The following is a 12484-nucleotide window of genomic DNA, read 5'->3' as shown; positions in this document are numbered from 1 at the left end:
GTGGGGGGGGGAGACGGGGGTAACGGCGCGTGACGAGCGCTGATTGGCTCCATTAAAAAAAAAATATATAAAAGATACAAACCTAAGCGTGGAGTGCGCGAGGCGCCGCCCTCTGAGGGGGGACGGAGGGAAGAGCGGGGATTGGACAGGGGGCGGTCAGCGGGCGCTGATTGGCTGCTTGGCGGAAAGAGCGGGAGGGGCGCGATGCGGTATCTTGGTAACGGCGTGGGGGGGTGGCGCCGATTGGCCGCTTAAAAGGCGCGGGGGGGGGCGGGGCGAGCTCCAGCCCCCCCGTTGCGCGGGGGGGGGGAGACGGGGGGGGGGGGGAAGAGGGGAGTGAGTCGGGCACCGATTTGCCCTGGGGCACAAAGAAGCAGGAGGGGCTCGCGGCGGTGCTCCGATTGGCCGCGGGGTCCGGGCAGGGCGTCGGGGGTGGGGGGCAGCGGCGCACGACCGGCGGCCGCAGTTCCTCCTCTCTCCCTCCCTAGCGGCTGCTCTCCAGGCTGCCAGCTGCGGCTGCCCCGCCCCGCCCCGCCCCGCGCTTCCGCTTCCCCGTGGCCGGAAGCGGATGGGATGCAGGATGCGGAAGTGCCGCGCCGGGGCCGGGCAGGTGCCACCATGGCAGCTGCGGGAGGGGGCGGCGGAGGCGGCGGCGGCCGAGCGGGGCCGGTGACAGGTGAGGGGAGGGCGAGAAGGGAGGGGCGCGGGGCTCGCGGCGGGGGGGCGCTGTGGGGCAGAGGAGAGCGGCCGGGGGCAGCTGCGGGGGGGTGGGGGTGGGGGGCGGGGTGGGTATGGGGACGGAGAGGAGCGGGGAGAGGGGCGGGGGGGGGCTTATAGGGGTGGGTCGGGGGGCTGCGGGTGGGCTGGGAGGGCTCGGGGGGGCTATGGGAAGGATTAAGAGTCCCGCCAGTGGCTATGGGGCAGAGGAGGGGGACCCGGGGGGGCTATGGGGTGGTCTGGGGGGTTCTGTGGGGGCTATCGGGGTGTGGGGTAGGGTCTGTCAGGTGGGGAGGGGGCGATGGGGTGGGTTGGGGACTAAGGGGCACTATAGGGTGGGTTGTGGGGCGCTGGCAGTGGGTCTTAGGGGGCTATGGAGCGGAGGAAGTGACCCTGGGCGGCCATGGGGTGGGCTGGGGGTTCTGTGGGGAGTGTATAGAGGCTATAGGGGGGTGGGGGAGGGTCTGTCAGGTGGGTTAGGGAGCTGTGAGTGGCCTATGGGGACTAAGGGGCACTATAGGGTGGCTTTCGGGGGGCTGACAGTGGCTCTTACAGGGCTATGGAGCAGAGGAAGGGAGTCTGGGGGGCTGGGGGATTCTGAGGGGACTATAGGGGGGAGGGTCTGTCAGGTAGGTTAGAGAGCTGTGAGAGTGGGTTGGGGGCTATGGAGCCGCGGTGGCTGGAGGGTGGTCGGGGGGGAGGTGGAGCGTGGCTGGAGTGTGGCCAGTTGTAAAGGAGTTGGGGGCACGGGGCTGCCTCAACCCAGCACACCAGTGGGTGGCCAGTGGGTGGCTAGGTAGCTGGAGGGTGGTTGGTGGGGGGGTGGGTGGAGCGTGGCTGATAGGTGGGTGGCTGAAGTGTGGTCGGTGGGTGGGTGGCGGTGGGTGGTTGGAGCGTGGCTGGAGGGTGGCCGGTGGGTGGCTGGAGCGTGGGTGGCCAGTGGGTGGCCGGTGGGTGGCTGGTGGGTGGAGGGTGGTCAGTGGGTGGGTGGTCGGTGGGTGGCTGGAGTGTGGGTGGCCAGAGGGTGTCTCAGCCCCCTGGTGCCCCCGCAGCTCTGCCCACGCCCTCGCGCCGCCTCAAGTACGCCAGCCTGGGGGTGCTGGTGCTGCAGAATGCGTCCCTGGTGCTCAGCATCCGCTACGTCCGCACCCTGCCCGGGGAGCGCTTCCTGCCCACCACGGCCGTGGTGCTGGCCGAGGCCATGAAGGGCTGTGCCTGCCTGCTGCTGCTGCTGCTGCAGCACCGCGGTGAGGACCTGCCCCGGCCTCCTCCTCCTCTTCTTTTCCTTTCTCCTTCCTCTTCTCTCTTCTCCTTTTCATTCTCCTTTCTCTTTTTCCCACTTTCTGTTTTCTCTTGTTTCCTTGCTTGCTTTCTTCTTCTGCTGCTGCTCTTCCTCTTCCTTCTTTTTCCCTATTTACTTTCTCTTTTCTCCTTTCCTCCCTTCTTTGCTCTTCTTCCCCTTCCTTTTTCTCTTCTTCTTCCTTTTCTCTCTTTCTCCTTTTCCTTCTCTTCCTCATCCTTCTCCTTCCCTTTTTCCTCTCTTCTCTCTTCTCCTTCCCTTCCATTTTCCATTCCTTTCTTTTCCTTTCCTTTTTGTCTTCCTCCTTTTCTTTCTCTTCCTTCTTCTTCTCTTTCCTTTCCTCTCCTCTTTTCTTCATTCTCTTCCTATTTTTCCTTTTCTTTTTCCTTCCCTGTCCCTTTTCCTCCTCCTTTTCCTTCTCCTTCCCTTTCCTCTTTTCTTTTTCCTTCTCTTCCTAATTTTCCTCTTCTTTTTCCTTCTCTGTCTCTTTTCCTCCTTCTCCTTTTCTTTCTCTTCCTTCTCCTTTCCTTTTTTCTTTTCTTCTTACTTCTCTTCCTCTTTTTTCTCTATTTTCCCTTTTGCCTTTTTCCCTCTTCTTTTTCCTTCTCTGTTTCTCTTCCTCCTCCTTCTTTTCCTTCTTCTTCTCCTCATCCTTTTCCTTTCCTTCCTCTTTTTTCTCTTCTTTCTTTTCCCTCTCTTTCTTCTCCATTTCTTCCCCTTCCACCTCTTTGTCCTCTTCCTTCTTTTTCCTTCTGCTCTTCCTCCTACTGCTCCTGCAGCCCCACGCTGAAGCCTGGTGCTCTCGGCGCCACCTGGTGGTGCCCTCTGGTGCCGGCAGGCGCCCGCGGTGACCGTGCGCTGGTGCTGCCCCCTGCAGGCAGCGTGAGGCAGACGGCGCAGACGCTGCAGGAGGCTGTGGTAGGGCAGTTTGGGGACACTCTGCGCCTGGCTGTGCCCTCCCTCATCTACACCCTGCAGAACAACCTCCAGTACGTCGCCATCTCCAACCTGCCAGCCGCCACCTTCCAGGTGAGGCTCTGGGGAGCTTGGGGATATATTGAGAGGACCTTTGGGTCCTTGGGGAGATGTTTGCTACTCTGGGAACACTTTTGGACTTGGGGGTTTTTTGCCTCCTCCCTGGTGGTGTCTTCATGGTGGTTTCTATCACTGTGTCCCCTGGGAGGTGTCCCCTGTCCCCATACCTGTCCCTGTATCTGTCCCTACAAATCTTTCTGACCTGTCCCTGTCCCTTCTTATTGTCCCTGTCCTCCCAAGTCACCTCCACCCTGGGCCCCCCAGGTCACCTCTGTCCCCCTGTCCCCGTCCCCACAGGTCACCTCTGCCCTGTCCCCATCCCCACAGGTCACCTCTGCCCTGTCCCCAGCCCCCCAGGTCACCTCTGTCCCCCTGTCCCCGCAGGTCACCTACCAGCTGAAGATCCTGACCACAGCGCTGTTCTCGGTGCTGCTGCTGGGCACTTCCCTCTCCCGCCTGCAGTGGCTGTCCCTGGCCCTGCTCTTCGCGGGGGTCGCCCTGGTGCAGGCTGAGCAGGCTCGGGCCGCGCCCCCCGGCCCCCCTTTGCCCCTCTCCAGCCCCGGCTCCCCGCTGCTGGCCGCCTCCTCCCCGCCGGCAGTGCCGCAGGAGCCGCCGCAGAGCTACGCCGTGGGGCTGGCGGCCGTGGCCGCCTCCTGCCTCTCCTCCGGCTTTGCGGGGGTCTACTTCGAGCGGCTGCTCAAGACCTCGGGGGGCTCCATCTGGCTGCGCAACGTCCAGCTGGGGGCGGTGGGCACGGCCGTGGGGCTGGCGGCGATGGTGGCGGCCGAGGGCCCGGCGGTAGCCGCCCTGGGCTTCTTCTACGGCTACAGCCCCGCGGTCTGGGCCGTGGTGCTGAACCAGGCCGCCGGGGGGCTGCTGGTGGCGGTGGTGGTGCGCTACGCCGACAACATCCTGAAGGGCTTCGCCACGGCGCTCTCCATCCTGGCCTCCACCCTGGCCTCCGTGCACCTCTTCGGCTTCCGCCCGCGAGGGCCCTTCCTGGCGGGCACGGCGCTGGTGCTCGCCGCCGTCTGCCTCTACGGCCGCCCCCGCCGGGGGGGAGCCGGCCCCGGTCCCACCGGCCCCGGCCCCGGCGCCAGGAGCGGGGCTGGGGGGGACCCCGGCAGCGGCGGCGCCAAGTCAGTGGAGGAGTGAGGAAAGGGGAGAGGGGGGCCCGGGGGGAGCGAGGAGGGGAGAGGGACCCCAGGGGAAGTGAGGAGAGGGAGCCCCGGGGGTGTGAGGAGGGGAGGGGGAAGAGAAGAAGGGAGAGGGTCCCGGGAGGAGCGACCCCGGGGGAAGTGAGGGAGAAGGACCCCAGGGGGAGTGAGGAGGGGAGAGGCACTCCAGGCTCCACCTGCAGAGCGGCACTGGAGCGGGGAGGGTCGGGAAGTGGTGGTGGAGGGTCTGGAGGTGGTGGAGGGTCTGGAGGTGGTGGAGGGTCTGGAGGTGGTGGAGGGTCTGGAGGTGGTGGAGGGTCTGGAGGTGGTGGAGGGTCTGGAGGTGGTGGAGGGTCTGGAGGTGGTGGAGGCCCAGCAGCGTTCTGCAGGTGGTGGAGGTGCAGGGCTGGGGGTCCCTGGGACCCCATCAAGGGTCAGGGCAGGTGGTGGTGGCGGCAGCAGGACCCTGGGGGTGGTGGTGGCGGGGGAAGAGGAGCTTGGGGGGCAGGAGGTGGTGGGGACCCAGCAGGGGTCATGGGGTGGTGGTGCCCAGTGCTTGGGGGACAGGGGTCCCACTGGGGCTCTCCAGGCCATGATGGACTAAGGATCTTGGGGTCTCCAGGCTGTGGGGATCCAGGATCTTGGGGTCCTTTAGGTCATGGGGGGGGGTCCAGTGTTTGGGGTTCTTTAGGTCATGGGGGTCCCACCCAGGCTCCTCAGCTGCCAGTGAGGCCCCACTGATATTCCTTTGGTCACGGAAGCCTCCCCAAGGTTCTTGGGGTGCTGCTGAGGCCCCCCCCAGCCTCAGGGAGGCCTCCTGGAGGCAGGGCTGGGGGCTGCCTTTGGACATTCTGGGGCCAATAAAGAAGAATTTGGATAAATGGTGACCACCGTGGGGACCCCCCCGGGATCTATAGGAGCCATAGGGTCCCCCTGAGCCCCACAGGGACCCCCTAGGGGCCCCCCTGAGCCCCGAGGTCTCTTCTCTCTTCCAGGTCTGTCTCCAAGGACAAAGGATCCTGATGGGACCCCCCCAGACCCCTGTAAGGGCCATATGGACCCCCCCAGACCCTTATAGGGCCCATATGGACTCCCCCAGACCCCTACAGGGCCCATATGGACCCCCCAGAACCCTATAGGGACTATAAGTTCCCCCCTCCCAACCCCTATAGGGGCCATATGGACCCCCCTCCCAGACCCTATACCCTTCCCTCCCCTCCTCCCTAGAGGCTCCATGCCCCCCACCCCCCTGCCCTGGGGCCTCTCGTGTTTTGTTTTCGGTTTTGATGTAAATTAAGACGATTTTGGGTTAACCCCTGGGCCCTATAGACTCTATAGGGGCTGGGCTGGGCTGGGCTGGGCTGCCCCGCCCTCCCTCCTCGCCCCACCCTCCACCCTCGCCCCACCCTCGCCCCTCCCTCCTCACCCTGCCCTCCCTCAACCCTGCCCCTCTCCCTCCCCCATTGGCCAATGAGGCCACAAGCAGCCGGCAGGAGCCTTTTATTGGTCCAGGAGAGGTCGGGGGGGTCAGCTCATCCCCTCTGCCCCTCCCAGCGGGTCCCAGTCGATCCAGGCGGGTCCCAGTCGATCCCAGCAGCCCTCAGCGCAGCAGCAGGGCCAGCAGCCAGCAGCCCAGGGTCAGCCAGTGGCTGGCCCAGTGCAGCTCTGACCACTTGTGGATGGTGTGGGCCAGGCCATAGCCCTGGGGAGGGGGCACAGGGGGTCGGGGGGGTGGAAAATGGTGGCTGGGGGTGCTGAGGGGGGTCCCTCAGAAGCCAGAGGAGTTGAGGGGGAGGTTTGGGGCCATTGTGGTGTGATTCAGGGCAGGTTTGGGGTGTTTTGGGGGTGACTGGAGGTGGTTTTGGGGTGTTTTGGGGGTGACTAGGAAGGGTGTGGGGGTCCCCACCTGCTCCTCCACGCTGTCGTCAGCCTCGGCGTCGAACAAGGCCCCCAGGTAGCAGAGGTGGAAAAGGGCAACAGCTCCCAGGGCTCCGTTCACGCCCCGGACCCACAGCCCCTGGGGGGCACAGGGACCCCTCAGAGCCTGCTCACACCCCATTGGCCCGTGCCACAGTGTGCTCACAACCCATTGGCCCAGGTTCCAGGTTCCTCACGCCCCATTGGCCTATGCCCCGGGTTGCTCATACCCCATTGGCCCATGCCCCGGGCTCCTCGCGCCCCATTGGCCCATGCCCAGCCCTGCCTGCTGCCCATTGGCTGACTCACATCCTTGTGGCGGTGACGGCAGCCGGGGGGGGCAGCGCTTGGACAGGACACAGGCATCCAAGATGGCCGCCAGGCGCTGGCGCAGCACTGGGGGAGCAGCCAATCAGAGCACAGGGTGTGGTCAGCAGGTGGTCACTGTCCCATGGCTCCTCCAACCACTGATTAGCAGCCAGCCAGACCCCACCCACTGATTCTTAAGCCACACCCAGGTCACTTAGGCCACACCCACCTACCACAGGCTCCACCCACAGTACCACTAACCCCTCCCACTCCCTTTAAGCCCCGCCTATGCTATTCTAAGCCACATCCACTGCATTTAGGCTCCTCCCACCCAACATTAGCCCCACCCCACAGCCCTCCCACCCTCACCCACTGCCTCTAATCCCCACCCACAGTTCTGGGCCACTCCCACACCATTCAGTCACCTCCCACCCACCATAGGCCACACCCTCCACCACTAGCTCCACCCCCCCTCCCCTAGGGCCCTGCCCCCTTAAAGGGCCAGCAGCCTCTCACTGTGCTCCACGTAGGTGATGAGGCCCAGGGACAGCAGCACTGCGGCCAGGTGGAAGCTGAGGCCCTGGGGGAAGATGTGGGGTGTCAAGGGTGGGGGTTAGGGGTCCTGGGGGTGACCTGGGGAGGGGTTGGAGGCTTAAGGGCTTTTGGAGATGAATCTGGGACGTTTTGGCTCTCTTTAGGATGTTTTGGTTCTTTTGGGGCGAATCTGAGGTGGTTTAGGGGGGGTGGAGGTGATTTTAAGATGGGTTAAGTGGGTTTTGGGGTGAATTTGGGGAGGTTTAGGGCATTGGGGGGGGGGGCCTTCAGTGGCTTGGCGGGGGCTGATCTTTGGGGGTGCTTCAGGAGTGACCAAACTTAGCTTGCAGAGCTCAGAGAGTTTTTGAGGAGCCCTGGGGAGGGGTTTGGGGATCCCAGGGGGGTTTGGGGGTCAGAGGGGCTCTGGGGCTGCCCGGGGTGGGCTCTGGGGTGCCTCACATGCAGCAGGGCGCTGGCAGCGTAGGTGCCGAGCACGGCAGCGAAGGTCCCCAGGCGCCGCGCGGTCTGGAACACGTCTGGGAGGGTGGGGGTCCAGTTTAAACCAGTGCAGACCGGTTCAGACCAGTCCAAACCGGCTCAAACCACCAGTGAACACTACCTCAAGCCAGCTCATACTGCTTCAAACCAGCCCAGCCCAACCCAAACCAGTCTATGCCACTTCAAACCAGCCCAACCCAGCTCAAACCAGCCCAAACTACTCCAACCCGGATCAAACCAGCCCAACCCACTCCAATCTGGCTCAAACCAACCCAACCCACTCCAACCTGGATCAAACCAGCCCAACCCACTCCAACCCGGCTCAAACCAACCCAACCCACTCCAATCTGGCTCAAACTACTCCAACCCACTCCAACCCGGCTCAAACCAGCCCAACCCACTCCAACCCGGCTCAAACCAACCCAACCCACTCCAACCCGGCTCAAACCAGCCCAACCCACTCCAATCTGGCTCAAACCAACCCAACCCACTCCAACCCGGCTCAAACCAGCCCAACCCACTCCAATCTGGCTCAAACCAACCCAACCCACTCCAACCTGGATCAAACCAGCCCAACCCACTCCAACCCGGCTCAAACCAACCCAACCCACTCCAATCTGGCTCAAACTACTCCAACCCACTCCAACCCGGCTCAAACCAGCCCAACCCACTCCAACCCGGCTCAAACCAACCCAACCCACTCCAATCTGGCTCAAACTACTCCAACCCACTCCAACCCAGCTCAAACCAGCCCAACCCACTCCAACCCGGCTCAAACCAGCCCAAACTACTCCAACCCACTCCAACTCAGCCCAAACTACTCCACCCTGGCTCAAACCAGCCCAAACCAGCAGTTTCAAGGACTTCAAACCACTTTAGAGCAGCTCAAACCAGCCCCAATCCACCAAAACCACTTCAGGACCCCCAAAGCGGTTCAAACTGCTTCAATCCAAACCACTCCAGACCAGATCCCCCCAAACCAACCCAAACCACTCCAAACCAGTCCAGTCCAGACCCCCCCAAAGCAGCCCAGCCCAGCCCCCCAGCACTCACAGGTGTGCAGCCAGCGGGACATGGGCAGGTTCCAGTTGGTCACCACCTCGGCCATGGAGCGGGGCAGCTCCACCCGCAGCGGCCGAGACACCTCCAGGTCCCTTGGGGGAGGGGGGGCAGCATAACCTTACTGGGGGGGCAGTGGGACAGTGGGAGAGCACTGGGGGGGGACTCTGGGGGCTCACCAGCGCAGGTTGCCGTGGGTGGGGGTGGTCCCAGAGCCTGCCAGGGTGGAGGTGGCCTCGGACAGGAAGGCCACGAAGTAGTTGCTGAAGTGGAAGGAGAGGGAACTCTCGTAGGCACGCAGCCACCTGGGGAGGGGGGCCCAGAAAGGTCATGGGGGGGCCCCAGAGACACAGGGAGGAGCCCACACACGAAGAGGGATGAGGTCAGGGTGAAGGTGGCAGACAGCCACCCCCTTCAGGGGTGCTTTGCAGTCCCCCCAAGTTTTCCTGTGAGCCCCCAAACCCCCTTGGGATCCTCTCCCCACACTCCCTGAGCCCCCCCTCCCCAAACTTTTCCATGACCTCACTCTGTGCCACTCCACACTCCCTTGGGACCCCCCCCCCAAAACACTCTAGGCCCCCCCCAAACCCTTTTGTGACCTCCCAACCTCCCTTATCCCCCACAACTCTTCTTGTGACCTCCCTCAACCCCACCCTGTGACCCCTCCAAAACACCCTGAGCCCCCCAACCCCCCCCCCAATCCCCTTGGGACACCCCAGATCTCCTCACCTGGCAAAGAGGCTCCTGGGCAGCACCAAGAAAAGAGACAAAAAGTCAGGGGGGAGGATTCTGGGGGGGTCCCTGGGGTGGGGTCCCATGTGGATTTAGGAGTCCTGGGAGGGTTGTTTTGGGGTACAGGGAAGGTTTAGGGGCCTCAGAGAGAAATAGGAGATAGAAAATGTGGGGGCCAGGTGGGGCTTGGGGGAGGGTCCTGGAGAGCAGCTGGGGTCCTGGGTGGGGATTAAGGGTACAGGGAGGGGAGGACCTCTAGGTCCTGGGCGGGGTTTGGGGTGCAGGGGAAGGATTCTGGGAGGTCCATGGGGGTCCCCTCAGCATCAGAGAGCCCCAGCCCCATGGAGGGGCAGCAGGCAGGGGGAGAGGAAGGGCAGAAGGCAGGGTCTGGGGGGGCAAGGGCAGATGCTGGGGGGTCCCTGGGGGGCCCCTCACCTGCGCAGGGACTCAGCCCCATAGAGGGGCAGGAGGCAGGAGAAGAGGAAGGGAGCCAAGCAGCTGGACACCAGCAGGCAGAGCAGCGCCAGCCCCAGGCTCCGCAGCCCCTTCCGGGCCCAGGCCATGCTCTGGAGGGGCAGAGAAAATTGGGGGGGTCCAGAGGGGTCCCCAGTTGAGATCAGCCACAGCCCTCCCCCTCCCTCTACAGACAAAGCCCCCCCAGAGCCCCCAGTCCCCTCCCAACCCCTCCTAAATCACTACGAACCCTCTCAACCACCCCCCCAACACCCCTCAGCCCCCTTTTAATGCTCCTAGCCCCTCCAAATCCCCTTAGGTTCCCCCCAAATTCCCCCTAGACCCCCCCAAATCCCCTCTGATCCCTCTACTGTCTCCCATACCTCCCTTTAATCTCTCAACACCCTCCAATTTCTCCCCAAATCCCCTCTAGAGCTCCCTCAAATCCCCTTGAACCTCTCAACCCCCCCAGCCCCCCAAGACTGCCCTGAAACCCCCTTTTAATCCCCCAACAGCCCCCCAAACCCCCTCTAGTCCCACTTTAATCCCCCAATCTCCCCCCATACCCCTTCTACCCCCCCCCAAAAGCCCCCCTCATACCAGGGGGGGGCCCTCCACGGCCCTCAGGTAGGCCCCAAAAGGCTCCCAGGGCCCGAAGATGACTGAGGCAGGGGTGCAGAGGTACCCCAGGACCTGGGCTGGGGAGGGCTCTGCCGCTGCCCCCCCCCACGGCCCCCCCGGTCCAGGTCAAAGCCCAGGGACACAGCCTTCATGGCCACCACCATCTGCGCCCCTGGGACCCCCCCCAGACAGGCACAGTCACATGGGGAGCACCCCAGAGACCACCCCACAGCCCCCCCCCCCGCTCCCTGCCCCGTAATGACCGCCCCAGGGAAAATGAAGTGAGGGTAGGGGAACCCCAAACAAAGACTCCCCCCCAAGGATGGAAACTAAGGGGGGGGGGAGGGGCCAGAAGGGAGTCACAGCCCCCCCTGATAACAGCAAACACCCCCACCCCAAAAAGTGTCCTCCCCCTTCACTCCCAGCAGCACAGAGGGAGAGCAAGGCACCCATGTGTGGGGGACACCCAAAAGTGGGCTTTAAGGGGGCAGTCCTCACCTCTCATCTTGTGCCAGGTCACTGTGTCCACCATGTGCAGCTCCCTGGGGGGAGCACTCAGTCACTCCCAGTGTACACCCAGAGCCCCCCTCCCAGCACCCCAAATCCCCCCTGTGCCCCCCTCCCAGCACCCCAAATCCTTTTTAGCTCCCCACAGAGTGCTCAGTTCCCCTCCCACTACCCTAAAGTCCCCTCCTAGTACCTCCAATGCTGCCCAGCTTCCCCCATACCCATCAGCAGGTAGCTGAGAGCCCCCCAGAGCCCCCCAGCACCCCCTGTACCCCATCAGCAGGTAGCTGAGAGCCCCCCAGAGCCCCCCAGCAGCCCCTGTACCCCATCAGCAGGTAGCTGAGAGCCCCCCAGAGCCCCCCAGCACCCCCTGTACCCCATCAGCAGGTAGCTGAGAGCCTCCCAGAGCCCCCCAGCACGCCCTGTACCCCATCAGCAGGTAGCTGAGAGCCCCCCAGAGCCCCCCAGCACCCCCTGTACCCCATCAGCAGGTAGCTGAGAGCACCCCAGAGTCCCCCAGCACTCCCTGTACCCCATCAGCAGGTAGCTGAGAGCACCCCAGAGTCCCCCAGCACCCCCTGTACCCCATCAGCAGGTAGCTGAGAGCCCCCCACAGCCCCCCAGCAGCCCCTGTACCCCATCAGCAGGTAGCTGAGTGCCGCCAGCGCCATGCAGAGGCCGCGCTGCGGCCGGGCGCGACTCAGCAGCAGGGTGAGGGCCAGCAGGGCACTCAGCAGCGCCACCCAGAGGCTCTGCGGACCGAAGAAGTGATGCAGGGCCAGCAGCCCCCCGGCCGCGGCCCCGGCGTGCTTCCCGCCGCGGGGCAGCGCTGCAATACAAGAGGGGGAGAGGGGGAGAGGGGAAAATCAGTGAAACCCTCCCAAACCCCTTGGGTGCTGCCCCCCCGACCCCTGGATACCACCCCCCAGCCCCTGGGTGAGCCCAACCCCATGTCCAGGACTCCTCTTCCTCTCCCAGACCCTTGTGTGCCCCTCAGCAGCTCCCGGGGGTCCCCCAACCCTCTCTGGGACCCTGCCCTAGCCCCCGGGGTGCCCCCTCCCAAAGCTTGGGAGGATCTCCCCTCTCCCCAGATCCCTTCCCAAACACCCAGGACCGCCCCAGGCTCTCAGTGCCCCCCACCCCCGCCAGACTCCAACCCTTCCGGCCCCTCCAAGCCTCCAGACCCCTCCCCGGCCGCCCAAGGCCTCCCTCAACCCTCCAGGACCCCCTCCCCGCCCCGTGCCCCGGCTCCCCGCAGCTCACGCAGGCGATGCAGCAGCCGAGCGCCGAGGCAGAGCAGCAGCAGCGGCCAGAGCTGGGCCAGGCCCTGCCGCGCCGTGGGGATCACACAGCCGGGCAGGACCTGGGCCGCGAACTCGCGCGGCGGCAGCGCCGCCATGCTGGCTCGGCGCTGGGGGGGGCGGGAGGGGGGGGGTCCGAGCAAAGGGGGGCCTGGGGGCCTCAACCCCCCGCCGGGACCCCCTTAAAACCCCGTGGCGGGGTGGGAAAGACCCAGCAAGGTCTAAAAGCCCCCAGCTAGGAGCCAGGAACCCTCCCTTGGGGTCCCGGAACCCCCCCCCGGACCCCCGCAAAGACCCCCCCAAAGGCCGGGCCCGCTCCGCTCCCGGCGCCGCCGCGCTGAGGG

General features: G+C 64.6%; 2 protein-coding genes across 2 annotated transcripts; one reads left to right on the top strand and one right to left on the bottom strand.

Moving 5' to 3' along the window:
* Positions 1 to 557: 557 nt before the first annotated feature.
* On the top strand, positions 558 to 5522 carry LOC137461569 (UDP-galactose translocator-like). The gene is made up of 4 exons (XM_068171260.1): positions 558 to 676; positions 1770 to 1964; positions 2895 to 3046; positions 3437 to 5522. The coding sequence occupies exons 1-4, from the start codon at positions 574 to 576 to the stop codon at positions 4205 to 4207; spliced, it is 1221 nt and encodes a 406-aa protein (XP_068027361.1). The 5' UTR covers positions 558 to 573; the 3' UTR covers positions 4208 to 5522.
* A 172-nt stretch (positions 5523 to 5694) lies between these two features.
* Positions 5695 to 12434, bottom strand: LOC137461566 (protein-serine O-palmitoleoyltransferase porcupine-like). Its single transcript, XM_068171258.1, is given in 15 exon segments — positions 5695 to 5911; positions 6116 to 6226; positions 6436 to 6465; positions 6467 to 6522; positions 6952 to 7015; positions 7429 to 7505; positions 8521 to 8621; positions 8706 to 8831; positions 9256 to 9270; positions 9694 to 9824; positions 10312 to 10434; positions 10437 to 10504; positions 10831 to 10874; positions 11476 to 11668; positions 12103 to 12434. Coding segments are annotated over 15 exon segments (1377 nt in total). The 5' UTR covers positions 12239 to 12434; the 3' UTR covers positions 5695 to 5809.
* Positions 12435 to 12484: the final 50 nt, after the last annotated feature.

Source organism: Melanerpes formicivorus, unplaced genomic scaffold, assembly GCF_026170545.1.
Source record: "Melanerpes formicivorus ecotype bairdi unplaced genomic scaffold, bMelFor1.0.p_v2 SCAF_2560, whole genome shotgun sequence".
In the NCBI taxonomy this organism is placed as follows: Eukaryota; Metazoa; Chordata; class Aves; order Piciformes; family Picidae; genus Melanerpes; species Melanerpes formicivorus.
The sequence above is the reverse complement of the archived record's forward strand: the minus strand, read 5'-3'. Positions and strand labels throughout refer to the sequence as shown.

Bases quoted from the DNA above. Each gene is read 5' to 3' on its own strand.
- LOC137461569 (XM_068171260.1), top strand. From the start codon at position 574: ATGCAGGATGCGGAAGTGCCGCGCCGGGGCCGGGCAGGTGCCACCATG. The intron at 677-1,769 runs GTGAGGGGAGGG...GTGCCCCCGCAG, and splicing joins CCGAGCGGGGCCGGTGACAG to CTCTGCCCACGCCCTCGCGC. The intron at 3,047-3,436 runs GTGAGGCTCTGG...CTGTCCCCGCAG, and splicing joins TGCCAGCCGCCACCTTCCAG to GTCACCTACCAGCTGAAGAT.